The sequence below is a fragment of the Camponotus vicinus genome, unplaced genomic scaffold (genome assembly GCF_025532165.1).
Source record: "Camponotus vicinus isolate PSW18456_S1 unplaced genomic scaffold, iyCamVici1.0 SCAF_2, whole genome shotgun sequence".
NCBI classification, from domain to species: Eukaryota; Metazoa; Arthropoda; class Insecta; order Hymenoptera; family Formicidae; genus Camponotus; species Camponotus vicinus.
This window is the reverse complement of record NW_028141956.1, coordinates 25,360,184-25,381,586: the sequence shown is the minus strand read 5'-3', so window position 1 is coordinate 25,381,586 and position 21,403 is coordinate 25,360,184. Positions and strand designations below refer to the sequence as shown.

The 21,403-nt window shown below is 39.5% G+C and overlaps 1 protein-coding gene across 8 annotated transcripts in view; it reads right to left on the bottom strand.

Moving 5' to 3' along the window:
• The window catches only part of LOC145967216 (Krueppel-like factor 6), a 325,474-nt gene that overhangs the window by 16,843 nt on the left and 287,228 nt on the right, over positions 1–21,403 (bottom strand). For all 8 annotated transcript variants that reach the window (XM_083091877.1, XM_083091873.1, XM_083091876.1 and 5 more), the window contains 4 exons: positions 10,734–10,904; positions 10,183–10,425; positions 9,406–9,617; positions 8,481–8,707 (listed from right to left, as the gene is read on the bottom strand). In XM_083091877.1, the coding sequence (XP_082948003.1) occupies positions 8,481–8,707; positions 9,406–9,617; positions 10,183–10,425; positions 10,734–10,904 (853 nt within the window). The remainder of the gene's footprint in view (positions 1–8,480; positions 8,708–9,405; positions 9,618–10,182; positions 10,426–10,733; positions 10,905–21,403) is intronic.

Below are 21,403 nucleotides of genomic sequence, written 5' to 3'. Positions count from 1 at the left end.
GGAAATGCAAGGTATCTCTTTTACAAAAAGATTTTGCTTCATGCCCCCTGGGAAGAGAGATACGATTTTCTGGCATCGCCAGCATAGTACTCGTACTTTACATTAGTCGCTTTTATGCACCTCGCGTTTCGCATGCAATCTGAAGAATTCCTCCTAGTGACGCGTATCAAATTACGAGACGTATTGCGCCCATTGCTTTTTTTGCATACCGAATTTCGGCGGCGCGGCGGGTTTCTTTTTTTCTCGCTCGAGACAAGGCAAGGGCGGAAGCCCCCTGGTTGCCGGAATGAAAAACGGTGGGAGCAAGAAAGAGAGGGATTTCCTTTCAAGAAATATCGCGCGCTATAAAGAAGAAGATACGCTTGTACCTTATTCACAAAAAGATTTTCATTGCCCCCGCCGGCGAAGGAGATGAGATTTTCTGATAGCTTGGCGTTGTCTTGCATATTCAAAGACTTTCTCGTGTGAATCTCTCGGTCTCTAACGGCGCGGAGCGTCGTTTTGCGCAATTTGCGAAATTTCATCGAATATAGTTGTCAAAGTATCCGCTCGAGTGGCAAGCAGGGCAAATTCTGTAACTTGTAAAATTTTTTAAAATAGCGAGACAAAGCTGTCGTTTTGCTATGAATATAAAAGAATGCACCCTCAATTTTTTCGCGGGGAAGAATGCGCGGTAGATTCCTCTCAAATTTTCTGGTCCAAAAATACTTGGTGGAGAAAAGTTTCTTGTCGCAAACGTATTTAAAACCTCAGAGACTATCCTACTGATTGAGAAACAATTCGCGAAAAATGTAGTTATCATATTCAGAAAGAACGAATGGCATTTTATTTTTTTCGACATTCCACTTTGAAGAGGGAACGATTCGAGAACCCTCTCGAGGATCGAGGATACGGGGTTCGAAGGAAATGTTATAAAACGCGATATGGCTTTATTCAGTTTCGAGCAGATGGATGTTGCGGACGACGTTCTTTTACATGAGATAGCGCGCCATAGAAATGATAAATGAGAGATTTCCGGAAATGTCGCATCGTGAAAATGGGCATACAATTGTTCATGAAACAAAACGTAACTGACATAAAAGAATAGGAAGAATGGAAATTCGAGGAACTGTCATATGTTTTAAATAAATGTATTGTTTTCCATTATATTTGAAATCACGCATAAATTACGTACAAAGATTAAAATAATCGTAATTAATATCATCATTTATAGTGATTCTTTTCATCCTATTCCATTCTCGAATTATTCAACAAAAACTTTTAAATTTATTATTAATATTTATCGCACGCTTTTTTAAATTGATTATTTTTTATTTTTTAAATCATGTGTGAATTATCTGCAAAAATAAAATAATCATAATTAACACCATCGTTTCTTTTTTTGTCTTATTCTTTCTGAATTATTCAACAAAAACTTGTAGATTTATTATTAACATCGCATCGCGCGCAGGAGATGTCACAGATGCCGACGCAAAAAAAGAAACGAGACGCATGAATAACAGATATCGAAAGTATCGAGAGATGCCTGCTTTACATGAAAGTTGCTCGAGCTCTTTAGAGTCTCCCTCTTTCAAAACTGCATCTCTCTCTCTGTGTATGATGCATGTATAGAAGATTTCCATCGCGTGCCGCGAAACTGCCGGATGCGATTCGCATTTCGCGTGTTGTGAAGTGCGGTTACGCTGTCAACCGAAGTGAGAACTTTGACGACGTTCCCAATTGTTTGCGGTATACAACCTCTCCCCCTGCAACCCCCTCTTCCTCTTCCCACCCTGCGTCGCGGCAGACGGATCTAACTTTGGCGCGATCATGTGCTTCGAGCAATGCCCGAGGTGCAAATCGATGTGTGCCGTATAACGTACGTATGTGCGTACAACACATGGCTGTTTCGGGATAAACGCATTACAATATGCTCCATGCAAACTTCTGTAAATGTGTAATAAGTAAATGTGTAAGTGATCGAGATTATTGGGGAAATAAATGCAAAATCTGCGCGATGCGCCGATGCAAACTTGCAGTTTACCACTGTGGCGGAGTCTAATTGAACGCCCTATCTGGAATATCGTTGAAAGCAGCTTGCCAATTCCATTGAAATGTTCAGTAATCCGAATATAACGCGAAAATAAATCACAAACGCGCTACACGTGTTTGCGATAATCTGATTTTCGTTTAATAGAATTTCCCCGCACACACTGATGTTCTTTCTGTCGATCCGAATATAACGCGCATGGGCGATCGAGATTCGTGAAAAAGTTTCTATTATAAGCAAATTTCCAGAGATAAATTTGAAAAAAACAAACGTCCATTCTTCCCCGATATCGGAGCTCTTCGAAAAATTGCGCCATTGATAGCGAATTGCCCGCGATAAGTAATTGATTGCTTCGATTCGACGATCGAGTACGCTCCAAGTATATAAAAACGAGCGACTTTCCAGTCGGATAATTAACTGCGGATTAATTAGATTGAACTCGAGTTTATCCGAGGGTGCAATCGCGAGGATCCGGTCGCGATTCTCTAGCTGCGAAAATCAATAGCCGCCGTGTATCGCATCGGAGTTACCACACGGCATGCTGGCAACATCTAAGATTTAACATCGACGAGATGCGGGACGGGAGGGAGGAACGGGGAAAGGGAGATCGCTCTCTGCAGCCACAGGCGCCTGCGGTCTCTCGCAAGGGACGGAAGGAGGACGCGGGGGAGGCGAGGGGAGGGAAGTCGGGAGATGCAGCTGAGACTTTGAGCTTGCGGTTTCAACGTAAGAGAAGACGTGTTCAATCGCGCAGATGCACTTGGCTCGCGGTAGCGCGACGTCGACGACCGATGGCGACAGCCGAGGACAACGACGACGAAGGGGTGAGAGGGAGATGGGAGGGAGGAGGAGGGAGGGGGGAGGAAGCGAGCGGGGGCGGTCGCCGGGTTCAGTTTCCCGAGCCATTATTTACGAATCGCATTATCCGCGATGCACCGCGACCAGAAACTTTTAGTAATGGAGTACCAGAGGAGGGGGTGGGAAGGGAGACAGGGGGACCCAACGATGTGTGCCGGCCCCGCGAACGCTCGTCTCCCCGAATCAATGTACCGACAAATTTCGGATTACCCGTCGCGACGCGGTTGGTTCCCACGGCGCGAAAAATAACAGAAGGGCTCGTCTATATAAGCGAAAATACTACGCGAGTTGCGTAATCGAGGGAACGCGTTCGATGATATAAATATATCAAATGACAATATATACATTAACGTGTCATTAGTATTCTCCGATAACGTCGCGGTTATCATTTTCATTTGCTGTGTACTCGGACGATAAATTTTACGTCATAATCATAATTTTATCACCGCGTCCAGATTTTAATAACCGAGCATTTTCCATTGCTTTTATAAATAAAGTGTAAATACATTTATCATTAAGAAGCGTATTCTGCATATAAATATACTTTACGTTTATTAAATTTAATTTAAATATCGCTAAAATAAAAAAAGGGAAGAAACAAGGGGAAGGAGAGGGAGGAACGATGGAGAGCGAATGAGACAATCGATCGCGGAAGGAACTGATGTATTTCCCGTGTGCCGGAAACACACCGGAGACTTAAGAAGACCGTTGCTCTGTGTTTTGCAAATTTATTTCTTATTTCATCGTCATGTTTTAACCGGGCGATCGCGTCGCTCGTTTCTTTCACGCTGCAGACCATTCACCGAATATAAATCACGGATATCCATTTGCGCGGAAATGTGCTGGATTTATGGTTAATTCGATTATACCGCGTGCTCCCCCCCTCCTCGCCCCCACCTTACCTATCTCACCCCCGGCGCGAGATACTCCCGAATCCTATTGTTCGCGGATACACCGACGCGTCTAAGGAAATGCAGAAGTAATGTATATAAGCAGACTGTTTTCGACAGCGCGGATTCATCGTCGCGAGCTTACGTTGATAAATAAGCTTCCCCCGGAGCCGAGCCGACGCTCGTTCCATTCTTCATTTGATTTAAGATCGCAGAAAGCTGTACGTTTCTCCAAAGCGCTCTCATGCTAAATTATTATACTTTGGCTGACCTACTTTGATCTCCGTAATCTCGACCGCCTCTCTTTCCTCGATCGTAACCGCCTCCCCCGCGTATATTCTTCGCACACACGTGAAGCTTTCAATCGCGTAAAAATATACGCCGATATATGCGTAGGATGTGCATCGTCATCCTCGAATTATTTATATTCCCCTTTCGATTTTCGAATATCGTACAACGTAGCTTTAATAACGCGATAAAACCAAAAGTGCAGTTTCTCCAGGATATGCGTTAGAGATGTAGTTCCTATTGAAAACTATATTTTTTTTTTCGTTGTAAAAATTATAAAAATAGACGCTGCACATTTTGATTTTCTAGAATGAGCGTTTTCGCGCTTTTGTAAGTCGAGGAATGCTAATATTTCATTTCCTGTAATCACACGCAATCGCGATCGTCGATTAAATCCAGAGAAGAATAAAATCACTCTCTTTGTTAAGTTTCACCGTATATATGTTGACGATCCACTTTCTGAAACGAAGTGAAGGACTGTTAAGTGTCTCGGTGGAAGCGATCGGACTCTCGCGATCGTCGAAGGATCAAAATCCTGTCCGCGGCGCGCGACACGAGAACAATGACGTTCGGAATGGAATTCCAGAACGGAAAGTCCCTGTAATTGGAAATCTCTCTCTTCTCCTACCTTTCCATCCCTCTTTTCTCTTGCCGTTATACACAGCCAATGTGAGGCTGCGGGCCGGCGATCGATAATTCCTTGACACCCCGTGGGAAAATCGGATATGGGAGCCCTGCGAGATTCCCAGCGCTAGAAAGGATCCGTTCGCGAATCTAATACGCGAGAAGGATAAGCACGAAAAGAAAAAAGGAGGAATTAGTCCATTTTTATTCTTGTAAAGATACCACGGGGACACGATAAAGAGTTTATCCGCGGATTTTTTCCCCCCGGTATTATCATTTCTATAACCAGTCTCCCCGCCTCCTTCCATTTCCCTTTACGATTTATAATTAACGTGATTACGGAGCTCTCTTCTCATCGCGCGTTACACAAATTCTACGCGAATCTGGCTGCGCTGTGAGTGACGGTGAAAAATCGCGCCCGTTCCGCAAGCGAACTTCCGCGCTTCGCTCAAATTAGCCTCTTTACAGAAGACTAAAATCCGTTAAACGTTTTAATTAACCCTTGTAAATCACACATTTTTTTTTGCTCTGTTCCTGATCGCGTATGAGTAACAATTGTCTCTTAGCTATTTTAATCTTTTGCTTGAAAAAAATCCACAAAAATTTATATATAATATGTTCCTTGACATCTGTATAAAAAATGATCATGTGGAAAAGTTAAAATAAATTTTAAACATTTTTTTTTGTTGATCAAAGCCTTTGGATATTCTATTGTTGAAATATCAAACTGATTCATAAGCTTTAACTCGCGGATTTGAATGATATATTTTAAATGACCAATGGGAAATTACGTTTTGCAATAAATATAACCTGCACAAGAATGCAAAATTATTACGAGGTGCTAAATCAGCAAGATCCAAGGGATAATTCAAAGATTCTCTTCGACTCGTTCATTATAAACGAACTCTGCGCATTCAAGGAATGAAAAATCGATCGCGACAGATTGATCGCAAGAGAAACGAGCTTTCTTTTGACGATGACGTTTAATCGGTTCGTTAAGAGAGAATTAGCAAACGTAGACGATGATTCTGACTGTTGAGTCGTCTAATCGGATCGCATCGCGAAATCGGTGCTAAGCCCATTGTCTTGGATAACGTGATCCGGCAGATGTAGACGTGTCGTGTCTGTCGTCAAACGTAAGAGACGAGATCAAGCAGAAATAGGGATATCTCTCCTTCGGAGATCCTTCCGAAGGGAAACTTCGCCGATGGATTTCGTAACGAACCTTCACGTCGCCGTCGTCGTCGACTCGCGATCGACGACACGCTTCGTTTCGTATCCCGCTACTGCAAGTTCCTGTCCGCAGGGTAATTAGATTCCATCGAGTGAGATCAAAGTCTACCGTCATTTCCATCCCCGCGAAAAGCCTCGCTTCCCAAAGTTTCTCGGCGCGGTCGTGTTTTTCTCCCGGCGGCGAACTCGGAAAGGGGATTTCGTCCAACTTTTTCAACGTCGAAATCACGGCGGAAATCTTCTCATGCGGCGAATGGATATAATCAATAAGTACAGAAGCAATTATGGCAATTGTTTCTTTTACTTTGCGAGGCAGAAACGTATTTTCCAATTTTTTTATCCTGTCTTAATTCGATTTACTTATTTCTTTTATATAAATAAATATATAAAATAAATATATAAATATATAAATAAATATATAAAAGAATAATTAATTGCGCTATATGAAAAAAATCTAGTCCGCTGAAATATTTTTATAATATAAAAAATAATATAGACATTTATATATTTTAAAAATATGCGTTTAAAAAATTGTTATCCAACAAAAATTAATTACTAATAATAGATAATGTAAAATCAAAGGAAGTATCCTTAAAGAAAATATTTTAATTAATTTTTTCCACATGAAAAAAGAAAATATGTCCGTCATATTTTATTCAAGTTTTCATAAATACTGCATTTCGATCGTTCTATAACTACAATGGACATATACGATAAGAAAAAAAGACAAGAATCTCGAAAGAAAATTCACGATACAGAAGAGGACATTTCAACCGCGAAGCAAATATATTCGATGCTTACATCGTGACAGTATGAAATACCACGTTGAAGCGATGAAAAAAAGAAAAAAGAAGGAACGCGATGCAACCGATATCCGAGGACGCTTTTGCACCTTTTTCGCGTAAATGTGTCGAGATGAAGGTCCTAGGGCGAGAACCGCCGTCCGTCGTCTGGCGCAGCCGTTTCGCCGACAGAGAGATTCTTGTGTCAGGACGAATTCATAACAGAGTCATAATTGCGGGACGAGTCCCGCAGTATGCATAATCCCGTAGTTAGCAGTTCTGCTTAACGATCCGCGAGAAGCAATCCCGACGTACCTGCTACGCTGCAGGATGGAGGCGTCCCCGGCCAACCCATCCCTTATTATCTCCCTCGCTCTCACCCTCGCCGTCTCCGCAAACGGGGATGGAGACCGTAGCCTAAGCTACACGCACAAGGGAACCCATAGAAGCGCGAGGACACGTACCGCAGAGTATATACCGTACGTACGACTGACGAAACCGTAGAGCTTGAGAGTGACGCGACAAAAAGCGTGGATAAAGAGCGACCGAGAGAGGAGGAAGAAAAGGAGATGGTGGATGAGGACCGTGCAAAGAAGAGGGAAGGCGAAAGAGACGGGGAAAACAGGAGAGTTCGTTAATTACAATCTCTCTGCCTGCCATCACTCACCGCAAGCGACCGCGAAGAGGAAGGAGGAGAGAACCATGCTAATATCGCGTTCGAGGACAGTAACGTGCACCGTCAACAGTGAATCACGGAAGTAGCAAGGACATTATCTCTCTTTATAATGGAGCAGAACTTCACCCCATTTTGTCGGAAAGAATTGTAACGATTGATAAAAAAATTCATCTCGTTTCACAAACCAGTAAAGGTAGCAAATTATTATATAATATTATATTTGACAATGAGTATAATATAATATGATAAGTAAAAATAGAATTTATAGTAATATAAGAGTTGGATATAGATTGACGTAACTAATTTCTCAACAAAATCATTTTGCAATTATTTCATTTTCGTAGGTTTTTTCGAAATTGGATACATATTTATTAAGTTATAAGTTATACTAAAGCTATTAAATTTATACATGTATCATATTGATAAACGAGAAAGCTATTACGGTAGATTACAAAAGTTTTCAATCATGTTAAGCTGCATAAAAAAACGTTAGATAGAAATAGAAAAATCGATATGAATTTAAAGTAAACAAAATTCTAATATACACGTTATACATTAAATACAGTGTCATATTTGATTTTTGAGAGAATTTATGAATACAATGGGGCGGAAAAAAATACTCGTATTCAATTAAAGGAGTATGTGATGTCGAGCGGATGTTTTGATCCGTCAGAAATAAATGCGCGAATGTACAAGCGCTACATTTGTCTGTTTGGTTTCATTATCGAGATGATCTCGCGAACGCATCGAATAACGAAGCATCCCTAATTCGGGATACCTATAATTAATTATGCGCCCGTTGTTCCTGTAGTCCACAAGTGTCACGTGGCGGTTTGAAAAATTTGTCGCAACTCGCGCTGACGTGCTTGTAAACGTTTCTCGGCGAGCAATATTCATTACTGTACGCGTGTAACTCGTCGTAATAATAGCTCAACTCGACTACTCCGACGATTATTTCGGTTCGCGTGATGTGTCACGACCGACAATATCGGATTATTTCGCACCAGTAGCGATCCCGACCGGCTAATTCATCGACGGACTCGATATACGAATCGGCTTCGAATCAGCTGATACAATGCAGTTTGCATCGATTCACTCACCCGTGTGCGTCCTTTGATGGGCCTTGAGGTGCGAGCTCTTGGTGTACACCTTCTTGCATCCGGGAAACTGGCATTTGTGTATCCTGCGCTTCGTGTCGGGCGGACTGTGCTCGTTGCTCCTCGCGTGGTGCCTGTTGGCCACGGTGGTTGTGGCCGCGGTCGCACCCGCGTGTGCGTGTTGCGTGCCGGCGACCGCGGGGAAGCCGTTCGCCGTGACGGAGATCAGTCTGCAAAAAACGCAATTTGTTCCCTCTCATTGGCTGCACTGGCCTGGTAATAATTGGTAGTCCGTTGCGCGCTACGACGGACGTGCCGGGTCCCGTTTCGAACCGTTTCCAACGGGCTGTGCGTGTCGCGGTTCGTTTCCTCGGCGAGTTTAACGCGCGCGAACCAGGGAGTAGCGTGATCGGTGGAATGACGAGTAATCGGCGTAAAGTCTCGTCTCGTGCTCGGAAAGAAACGCGAGTGAATCACGAGGAGCGCAATTCCGGCGACGGACTAATGATGGACTGCGGGAGCGAATTGTTTTACGCTTCTTGATCGGCGCAGCGAGAGCTTACGATGTTTCAGAAACTACTTCCCGACTTTGCAATGTCGGGACTTTTTTAACGAACCCTCGTAGCTTTTTTTATTTGGGAATTCCTCCGTAGAAAATTGCCGGGAACGAGAACTAGATGGCTTAAACCGATCCGGAAAGCGTACGTGGCCACTTTGTATCAGATAACTCCGGTTACAGTCAATCAAGATAATTTCCGACATAACTACGGCACATCCGTCTTTCGTGATTTCACCATTGCTTCTTTCAATTCTAGGGTCAATTAAATTTTTATTCGACGAAAATAGCAGCAGTGAAAAGAAATGTCAAAGCGACCGGATGCTTGTTTCGCCTAGCATGGAGTACGATTCGCGAATTTATGAAGCCTACCTTGCGACACCTTGCGCGTTGCCGGCAGTAACCCTGACGATAGCGCTCCTGCCACCCGTGCCATGAAGGTTGAGGTTGTGCACGTCGGGCATCGAACTCCCACTCGACGAGTGACTAGAGTTGGAATGACCTTGACCCGACCCAGGACTCGACGGTGGCGTCAGGATCTGACCTTCGCTTTCGCACCCGCTGTCTTCCTCCTCCTCGATCTCCTGCAGCGGTAAAATCGCGTGCATTATGCAAGATTATGATAACGGAATCGATGCACGCTCCGCTAAAAGTCGCATTGAACTTTGATGCCAGGCAAATAAATCGTCAAGAATCGAACGACCTTGCGGACTCGCTATATCCGTTGCATTGATACCGCATCTCAAATTGCATTGAAGCATAAATTGCATAAGAATGCGCGATCGAATTCTTAATATTTCCCACGCGAAAAAATTTGAAAAATTAATATAATTCCAAATAATATTTATATACAAAAAATATATCAATATAAATAACAAGTATCAATAATGATTTTTGTAGATTCAAGAATTTCAAACATCTAGATTTATCGAGAATTCTATTACATTGTTATTTATGAATTATAAAACAAAAATAATGTTTCTACTTTGCAATAGACAAATTAAAAATTAATCACGATGCGATGAAGTATTTTTTATCAGATGATATCTAATTTTTGACGCGCACGAGTTACCATTAAATTAAAAATAAAATATATATAAATTCAAAATAGAGAATATTGTTAATTAAAATTAAGAATTTACAATGTACCTCGTGTTCTTCATCCTCCTCGAGGTCTTCGCTGGGCTCCTTCTTGAGAATGACTGCCGTGCAAGAAAGGGAAGGTGAGCTGTCCCAGGACAGTGCTGAACACGCCGAACTTGCCGAAGACATCGACAAGGAATCGAGGTGACGGTCGAGGAGATCCCTATCACGGCCATTATCATTATGATCGCCGGGACTGAATTTGATGTCGTCCAAACAGAGGGGATCCCTCTCATCTGACGTCGTCACCTGATTAAAAAAAAGAAACTGAAATAATTTTCTAAAATGCTCACGAGAGATTAATAGAGATTAATTCTTCTGCGAGGCTAATAAAATTGCTAATATTTTATGAGATACATATCATAATAAATAAATAAATAAATAAATAAATATATAAAACGACAAGAAATATGATTTAATAATATAAAAAAAATTAAAATGTTACAAAATTTTTATTATTATATTAAATATTTTAAAATCTAAATAGAAAATAAAAATATGATTTGAAACGATTTAATAGTAACAAAGTTAATAGCAAACATTATCTGGTTACGCACCTCCATTTTGATTGGGGGGTCGAATTGTGCGTTCGTTCCGGTGGATGTCGTCCACGAGATCGATGGCGCCCTGAAGAGGTTCCAGGGCGCCGTGTCCAGTTCCGTGGGGAGTTTTTTATACGATTGCAGCTTCGGCTCGTCCTTCAGGTACCTCTCCATCTCGTAGCATGTCTAAAGAAAAAGAAGACAAGAGGGCTTGTTAGGGGTTTGCAGCATCTTAAGTATCCCGCCGAGTCAGCCACCTAAAGTGGTGGACGCTACTATGACTTAAGTTTAATGACCATAAAGGAGGAAAATGAGATTACTCAGACAATATATATAAAGTTACGTATATATATGATATTATATGCTAACATTCAATAGTTTGTGAGATTGGTAGTTTACATTTTTACATCGAATATTTCGCAAATTTGTTGAGAGAGTTTTTGAAGAGTCATATACAAAAGAAAATATTTTACCAGAGAGAGAATGATACAATAAAATTATATAAAATTATATAAATTATTTAAATATTAAAATTTCAACGTTGTAGTTAATTAAAACTGCTATTGCTAAAATATTCCAGTTACAAGTTAAATTGCGTGATGTAGAATCCAAATACGAAACATTTTTACAACATGTTTAATTTGCTCATAAAGGCGACAAGTCCGTAGTTGTTGTAGAAATTATTTGCAGGAATCAAGCATTCCATATGGGGAAGTACATCGCCGTCAACGCTGCTAGTCCCAAGTTTGCAAAGTTGGTATTCTCCCGTAGGCTGTGCCAGTTTGGTACAGTTCCTTGGAGAGAGTACAAAGTTATGCTACTCACTGCAAGGAATTATGCACCAACTATACTCCGCAAATGAGATTATAGCACCCCATTCTGGCTAAGTCTCCTTCGGGTCCTCCGTCCTGTCAACTTCTCTTTGAACGCACTTGGCGTAGCAAATAATCGACGAATAATAGCGGCATTAAATTTCGATTTTGATACATGATCATGTATTTAAATTTTAAGTACATATTAGCAATGTGTAAAACAATAATCTGTCCGATTGTACAAGGATTCGATTATTGAGTTCTGCGTAGAAATTAATTAACATTGTTCTCGGCTTAACGCGCTATTATTTTAATGAAATTAAATTGTAATGATAAAAGAACATAATAACAAGAAAATATATATAGTTAATACGAATAAAACAGTCGGTAAAAAATGTAAAAGTATAAAATATTTAATGCGTTTAAATTTTACATCTTTTTTTTTATCCTTTCATTGTTTTTAATCAACAATTTTATCGTAAATAATTTTAGTCGTTTCAATTTTTTAATATCTGTTATATTTATGCAATTTTAATTATTTTCAAAATTTCCTATTGTTCTCTTGTTGTTATTGTTTCCCTTCGACGTTGTCATATTGTCGCGATCTTTTAGTAAGTTTCAGTAGCAATAATCGGCAGTATTAATTATTGGAAATAGTACGATATTCTGCGAGAGTGAATTATACCGATGTCGAAAACACAGCCATATTATTTTTCTTTCCGTCCGCAAGTTATACAGATGATAGCTGACGCAAGCATTCTTTGTGCATTTTCTTCGGGTATCTTCCTTCAGGCATTGTCTGCCAATTTATTATTCGCTCTAACAGTTACCATCACAAGCGACGGTTTTGTCTGCCGCTATTACAAATGAAGCTATTCGCCTTCTATAAAGCTACTTAAAGAACTTTTGTTACACGCCGACGCTGATAGCGGCGTAATACGGTTGAGAAATCTGTTTTTGTGTTATTACAACTGTACACGTCTTAATAAACAGCCTCTTTGTGTGTGTAAATAATTATAATATAATTATTATTTTTTTAAAGAATTATACTTAAAAAAAATAGAGTGTTTACATTTAAAAGCTTTAAGAATAAGTGCGTTTTTCATGTCAAGCTTGCTTTCAATTTAAAATAATGTGTAAAACTAAATAAATTTAGGAAATTGATCGTTTGTCCTAATAATAATAAATGAAGAGACTTTCAGAGCCGTAATTTTACAATTTAAATGGAAAGTGTGTAAGGTTTTCTCTCTCTTTCTCTCGGCCATCTTTAAATACCATAATTTACGATAAGTATATCCAGAATCAAACAACGAGCAAGAAGTCAAATCTATTTCCCCGTCTGACAAAGATTCTTTGGGAACTGCAAAAAAATGGTCCCGCGCCAAAGTTCGAGAGCTGCGTCTAATGCCGCCAGTCCCTTCTGCGAGAAAAATAATCGCCGCTGGGCTCCTTCATTATTCACGATTAAAGTTCGTTCAGGGGCACCGTGGGTACGACTAACGGCGTTAATATAACTTGGAAAGGAATTTTATCACTCGCTTAGGGATCGTTTCTCCTTCCCCGGGGCTTGCTCTGGCATCAACTGAACTTTACTAATCCTGACCTCCGAAGCATAGCTCTACGTAGACACGGCTGATCTATCCCGTCAACTTAATCTGTCAGAAAATTCTCGAGGAAAATAATATTAATCATCATTGCAAATTGAGCAATATTAACGCGCTTAAAGCTGCGTGGATTTAGATTAATTTTACAAAAGCTCAATTGAAATCTATACATGTCTAATGTTTAAATAAATAAAATATTGCAGGAATATATATTTGTTACAAGTGTGTAAATAAAACAAACCAGAAAATAAAAAAAGAGAAGATAAAATAAGAAAAAAATATATGGGAAAAGAAAAATATAGAGAATCTCTGTCAGACGTAAATAAAAGCAAAGTAAATATTGAACCGCGACTATCGAGAATAAATGTGAAGATGTATTATAGTTGTACAATAAAAACCATATAATTACAATGCTATATAATTACTTATATTTAGTTTCAAGGGAAATGTAGATTAATCAATCAAATTCAATAATAATGAATATATTCTAAGCATTTGGCTAAATAACAAAGGCATTTAAAAATTTATATTTGAATAATTCGCAAAAAAATTGACAAATTGAAAATATTTTTAATAATAAAGCCAATATTTTTTTTATAAAGCTGATTGCAAATCTCGATTTTATTTCGATTTCGAGTTTTTCTTGTACCCGTCCACACAATGTAAAATTGCACATTATATTAATATTGATTATAAAATGTTGTATATTATCACAAAACAGGAAGTGAATGCATTTATAAGGCTAGTTTCATTCAGGAAAGCGGAAGTTGACCTTTTACCCTTTTTAGATTATTCCGGGAAGGCAGATGGGGAAAGGGATTTCGCGGAAGATATTTGTGATTTCCTTTGTTTCGCCGCATTCTATATAATGGTAAACCGGGGCTTCCTCTGCTACCGCTTAAAAATAACGTGCCCGAGAGAGAGAGAATTGCCGGGAAAAATAAAATTGCCGCCAGTTTTCCGGTTAAGCGCACAACTAGCCGCTTTACGATTTCGCGGAGACGAGCACGTCCTTTTGCCCGTCCATTGGCTCGCGTTAAATCCGAAGCTACTATAATTTAGCAATATATCCTGTAATAATTTCCAAGACCACGGTCTGTTTGTCCGTAGTCGATAACAATAGCCGCGTTAACGTTTTTTGTCGGATTACGTTTTTCACGATAAGTCCAGAGGCCATTCGTCTTTGGATTTATAAACCTTCGACTGCTTTTTTCGTCGCTATGAAATTTCGTTTGGAGAAATTATACGATTTCAAAACTCGTTCGCTCATCTTATACGGCTGTTTCAAGTACTATTGTACAAGATACAAGATCACTACCGTTTCACTATTTTATTTAAACGTCTTTTTATATATAATTTATTATATTTTTTATGTAAAATTTAATAATATAGTTTTTATACACATTTAATTAATCAACATTTGTGAGAATTATGATGTGCTGTTTTCAGAGTATGGATGATCCCGAAGTTATGTCACCAATTTCTTCGGACAACATAATGAGATGATATTCCTCTTGCGGGACCTAAGCAAACACTCGGGGGTGCGAATTTTTTTTACGATGTTTACCTTCTCTTAGCTGACGAAGGGATCGTCGCGAAAGTAACGGCAATAAAAAAAATTCCACGGATCGATAGGCTGAATACCAGGACTCGATGGAAAAGGACGGCGAAAGAAAGACCGTCTCGCTATATAATGTTTTTAAATTAATCTACATCTTTTGTAATGAATTTATAAGATTTTTTATTGCATTACACACGTAATCAACATAAAATATTTTCGCTCATCAAATATCGTGACAAATATTAAAGTGATTATTTTGAATATTGAAGCTTATAATATTTCAAACGTGTACTAGAAATGTCAATTTTAAAACTTCTATAGCTTTTAATAATAATATCGATATATATGCTTTGTTAGACATATAATTAGACATATAATTTATCATGCGTATCAAAAATTAAGGAAAAGAATTTATAATATTAGATTTTTCATCAAAGATGTCATTAAAAAAATTAAAAGATAAATATTATATTATCAATATATTATTTATTACTAGGGTTTAAATGCGTTGTGTCTATAAAGACAAAAAATTTCATTTTCAATCCATATCATCATTCATATGGATATTTGATAGCAAAAGGGTGAACAGTTCGAAAGAAGATCGCGCGCGAAATTTTTATTTCTTTTTTCGGTAGAAACACAATTTGATTTTTCTAGCTGCAATTACGTTTTATTCGATATCACGTAATGTTGTGATATCAAAGAACATTTGTGGATCTTTACTTCCCGCGAAACCACCGGGACTTTCCAGATTCGACCAACGAGGTTATATCTAGAAAGGAGAACGTCTTCGTTGGACGGGCGGCAGAAACAGCTCAGAGATAATAGTCACTCCCTACGACCGATAAGACCGTTCTTAATGATAACGGCGTCATTTCGGAGTTCACGTAGGTAGGATAGAAACTCGATTCGTCGGTCAGCTATCACGTCGAACAAACAGGGGAAAAGAACAAAAAAGGGAGAGAAAGAGAGAGAAAATTGATCGGATCGAAGGGCCAAATCTGAACGGACAATGAGGGCATCGGAGAGCTTCATCCTAGATTCTCAAAATCTCTTATCGTGTAGTTGACTCGTAAATCTCCGAAAACCGAAGTATCTTCTCTCTAGAGGCCATCCCCCTCGACCGTCCTTCTCTCTCCTCCTCGATTCTAGTTTACGCAAACTCAAATCTCGCGTTACTCATCTTGCACGGGGACGTTTCGATAGTAATGAGGCAATAACGGGACCTCCTGGATCTGGCGGTAACAGTAAAATAAAGCATTCTCAAGGAGCGATGCTTCCAAAGGCAGGCTCGAGAACGCAGCTGGCGAAAGAGTTTTCGGCAGGAAATATTAAGAAAGAGAGAAAGGGCGAGGAGGAGAGCGGAGTCATCTCTCTGAAGAGGAAGATAATCCTCGCCCGTTGGCGGAATTTCTCTCGATGGATTCATTTTTTCTCTCCCGTGCGTTTTTCAACCTTCACGTCGCGCGCCTCCCTGAAGTTCCGCAGTAATTCTACAGGACTGTCATTAACAGAGCTCTCGCGGCTCGCTCGAGAGCGAATGAATGATAACCCAAGCTCCATTCTCTCTCCTTCTCCCTCTTGTTCGCACACGTTTGAGCTCACATTCGTCTGTCGTTCTCGAGCCCGCGCGCACATTTGCGAGAGCGAGCGACGTTTCGATGTTCGCGTTGCAGCTCTTCGCCAGGAAGGCCACCACGGTGGCGGTCTGCCAAGTCGTTAAAGAGATTCCCCGCGACTTTAAGGGCGCAGTAAAGCCGCGAATTTATCTCGTCCTTTCCTCCTACTTTTGCTCCCCCGCGCCTCTCCTCCTCGGAGCGACGAAATTTGGAAAGAAGCGCGATCGAGGAGTCATTCTCTTCCATCCCTATATGTCCTCCCCTTTTAATCGTCCCTCTCTCTCTTCTCCCCCTCTCTCGGATTCCTCTCTCGATTCTCTTTTCGTTGCAATGGTGGAAAGGGGAGGCGATCAGGTGCTTTCCATGGATATCGGGGCTTCTCTCTCGGTCCCGCAAACTGATTAAATGGAGTGTATCCGTATCTTAATCTCATACTATACGCATGCCTCTCGTCCTACGACAGAGATACGAAACTCGAAAGAGCCTCGAGGCCAGCGCAACAATTTACGACCCCGAGCCCTTCGGGCATTTGAATCGTTATCTCGATTTTGCGGAATCGGAGAAAGTATCGAATAACGGGACACAGATTTTATATCGCGATCTATCCCTTGTTCTATTGGCACTTTGTCCTCGGAGACGCTAAATAATGCGTATTGTTCACGTAACATTTGCAAGATATCTTACTGAAAATATCCGAAGAGAAATAATAATAATAATAATAATTTCTTATGGCGTATACCTATCCTAGAAGTAAATTGAGCTCGCAGTAAAACTACGTCATTGAAATATTTATGCAAAATTAAGTTTTTTAAAATTTAGTTACTTTTTGCTCCGAAAAGGAACTTGTGTTTCTTTCTAAAAGAATCAAATAAATAAATCAAGTAAAAATCATCATATAAATTTAAAATGAAAATTATTCCAAAAGAGTAAATATTATTATTAATTGTATTTATTTGTTATTTTCTTAATTAATAAATAAATAATTACAATAAAATACAAATAAATATTGCAATGCTCAATATTTCAATATTTTGTTTCAAATATATTTGTAAAAATATATTTCTCAAATCTATTAAATATTAAAATAACAGCTAGGCATTTATAAATGTTTACAGAATATAAATTAAAAAAAAAATGTATACGCAAGGCATGAATTCATGTAACAAATAGCTTTTTCCCAATTTACATCACACAATAAATATGATAATTTAAAAAAAATTATTTTCTACGCGTTTCATGAAGATTCTTCAAAATTCCAAATCTATTAAAAGTAAATATATTTAAATAAATTTCTAATAAATTTATTGGCGAAATCTTCCTCGCGAGCGATATCGATCGCGCGTTATCCGGCTCGGATTCGTCGAGGAAATGCCGATGAGACGACATTCAGGGGAATGGCATCTAGAACGCGAGATCGCGGAGAGATACCATCCAATCTGATCGTGTTTCGGGGCTTATGGTTTTCCTCCGCCATGCCAGTCGTCCACTCGAAAACGCAATGGAACGCCGTCGTAGCGAAGACGATATCCCGGGGTCAGGGTTAACGACGCTAACAAGCCGCGGCTGAGTGACTTACGACTAATTCAGCGTCCCTCCTTTCTCTCTTCCCCTCCCTCGTGTCACGTGATAATTCTCAGGCAGATGCCTAAGAAGAAGAGAGGAGAAATAGAGAGACTGCCACAAAGAGCAAGCGACTCTCTTGTCCAACCAATAGAACGCAATGAGGGCTAGCTTAGGCTCGTTAGGGTGCAGTCGTACAAACGGCGAGACGTTACAATTGTTTGTTATTATTGTGACGTCACCTCTTTAAACGCCCCCTCGTACTTCTGCGCTTGTTGATCGGTAATTTGTTACAGCCCCGGACCCCAATGAGAAAATGAGTGAAAAGGGAGCGGAAGCGTGTGTGTACAATACTAGCAAACGATTTCCGGTGTACAATTAAAGAAGAAACGAAAGCGAATTCAATTAAAAACAGTAGTACAAAATTTAGAATAATGCTATTTATTTTTAGACGTTTAACAATATAATATATTTAAAGTAACACATATATAATTCATGCTAGTACTCGAGATAATGGTCAAACAAAGACATCATCAGATGTGAAATAAAATTATTGGCTTTGTGATAGACAAGAGAAATGACGAAATGGAAGTTTGTAACAAGGAGCACTCGTCTCAGCAGTACCAAATTTGCCTACGATGCGTAGTTTGATTGCGACATCGAGCGTAATAGCAGCTAAGCAAACAGACTGATTTTTATTAGCCTCCGCAGTTCCTTTGTGAGAGAAGAAGGGCTTATCGTCGAGAGGAGGAATTCTCTTGCCTCCTCATTGGCCCTTGGTCCTTTCCCGTTTCTCGGCAGCGGCCTTCAAAGCTAGCGGCAGCCCTCGACGAAGATTCGGAACACGAGAGGGATCAGTGCCAAGGATCATAGGGTTCAAATTCCTGGAAGAACCGCAAACTAACTGGCGTACAGTCGATACCAAAAAGATATTCGGGCTCGAGGTAGAGCGAGGAATCATACGTGGCCACGCATACATGCACGCTATCGATCCAAGACGCATGTTGCGTAACCATTCCGGGTCTCGTACCATCACCGGGATGATTCTCCCGAAGACGTCGTTACCGCCGTAGGTCGCAATCTTCCCCGCTTTCGAGCAAATCGAGCAAAAACTCATCCTCGACGTCGACGCTGTCGTTCCCCGGGATCGCTCGCATTCCTCGACATTCTTTCGCGGTGGACCTTCCTCCCCCTCCCCCACCCTCTCATCCACCGTTCATTCCCTTGGTGATGTCCGCCGAACCATTTTCCACGCTTTTTTCTCCATCACGAGCTCCGACGTTTCCCTGCTGCTATTTAATCGTTAGGACTTTTCCATCTCCTTTTGTGAACGCGCACGTGTCTGTAACTACCGTTAATTTTAGAGACTCTCGTATAATTATACGAATAGCGATTTTGCCGAACATATATGGAAGAAGATTATTATTATTTTACGTCATATCTGTTGGTCTTTAATCCTCGATTTTTAATATTTCATATAAAAAAATTGTAAAACATAGACTACGCTATTTAAAAAAAATATAATATAACTAATAATTATGCATTTTATCGCTTGTCTCAAGCTGATATTTTCGTTGAAATAAGTGGCAATATAAAAGATAATATATTTTCGTGTAAAAAAAATAATAGCGATAAATACATCAAATTATTTGAAGAAGCATTTCACTAAACTTCATATAAATCTCGGCAATTTTAATTCATCGAACGTTATCGACTAAAACGTCAAAGCCGGTAAATGCCGATGATACACAGGTAATGACAGATGACATTGATGAGCGATCGAATGGCCGCTCGAAATTTACACGAAGCAATTATTCGCGAGAGAAATAAAATCTTTGATTGGGAAAAAAAACGGAATCAAAAAACGGACGTGTCGATAACACGTGTATTCTCGACGTTTCCTTCGTGCTGGATTTAATCACTGCTGAACCAAGCCGTCGCGATACAAATCTCACTGGTCTTCCATCAAGTTAAAGAGAGGGTTAATTGATCGCACGCTCGTACAGTGTAATGGACGTTCAATGACCCTCAAAGACCCGTACATCTTGCGTTACAAATGTAAAAAAAGCGTCTTAAAAAAGCAAACAAATTGGAAATCATCCAGGTATGACGAATTTGATCCTCCACGCATATCAATCAAGTTGTTCAAGCGTGTTGATGCAAACGGTATTTTGAAAATTGCTACGTATGAAAAGCTAAGGAAAAGAACAATGGATTCTTTTCTTTTTAAATTTGTTTTAAAGTAATGTCATCATAATATGACATTTCTAAAGTATATTATTAACAGCACACATTATGATAATATATAAATACATCTCTATTTCTCTCATACATATATAGTTATTAATAAACGCACATGATAACTTGTTTGACTCCAAAACCGTGAATTTCCTGTAACATTGGCCAAGTTTGCACAACGTAGTTCAAAATTTCGTATAAATTTAGTTATATTACATTACTATATTAACATATCTTTGTAAATAATTCTATCAAATTTCGCGATAATTCAAATAATGTTTTACGGTGAAATATCGATTAAGAAGTTTAAGAAACGAGAAAAAAATTTTGTTTCATATATACAGTCTACTTTTTCCCGTTTGTATATTTTTAAAAAATACCTGTCATGTATGTGTGGCGCATTAATGAACAACGAAGAAAAAACGATATGGCGGATGTTAGAGCGGGGTGAAACGCATCGACGTGCTTTGGCCGCCGTGAAATATGTATCCGCCGTGTCCGTTCGGCAGAGTGGCGGAGTAGTTCGAGCCTTCTATTCGCGATAAATGGCGAGGATGAGTGGACGGAGGTGTCAATACGTCATTCCGTGCATCTACCGCATCATAGAAGCTGACGAGGACGAGCTAGCGAAGAGATACAAGCGAAGGTGATGGTGAAAAGAAACTGTAATGAAGTAAGAGATTCGAAGGAAGAAAAGGAAGGCAGTGAATTTGAAGACTACCGAGGATAATAAAATATAATAAAGGTAACTGTAAATTAAATGCATAAGCAAAGTAACTACTAATATAGGTAAATATAAGAGATAAAGAATATATAAGAGATAATATGTATAAAAGATTTCTATATAATGCATCAGGTTTTTTTTTTAGAGATAATTTAATTAATCATTAATGATTTATTTGTTTAATTACTCCGAAATTTTTTTAATGCTAAAAATGCAACAATCTTTATAAATTAAATTACATGGAATAACAGTCTGAATTAAGCTTAAGGTTTTCAAATTCATCGATGATAAATATGACAGCTTTTTTATATTATAAAGAGTAAGAATCGACTGATTAACTTGTAAAATAAGGCGTGATCCATGTAATTGTGTTCGTTATTTTTTTCTACATCGATAATTCCTCCAATAATTCTCCACCTCGGGGAATATTACTATTGAAGGCACGATTTCTTCGTTGCTCTTTCCTGCTTTTTCCTCTCCGATATTCTCCGTTTCGTCCGATTAACTGCCGTTTCCTAGTCGGCAGTCACAGTATTCGCGTGCGGTTCTGTCTATCTCGGAGTCTTC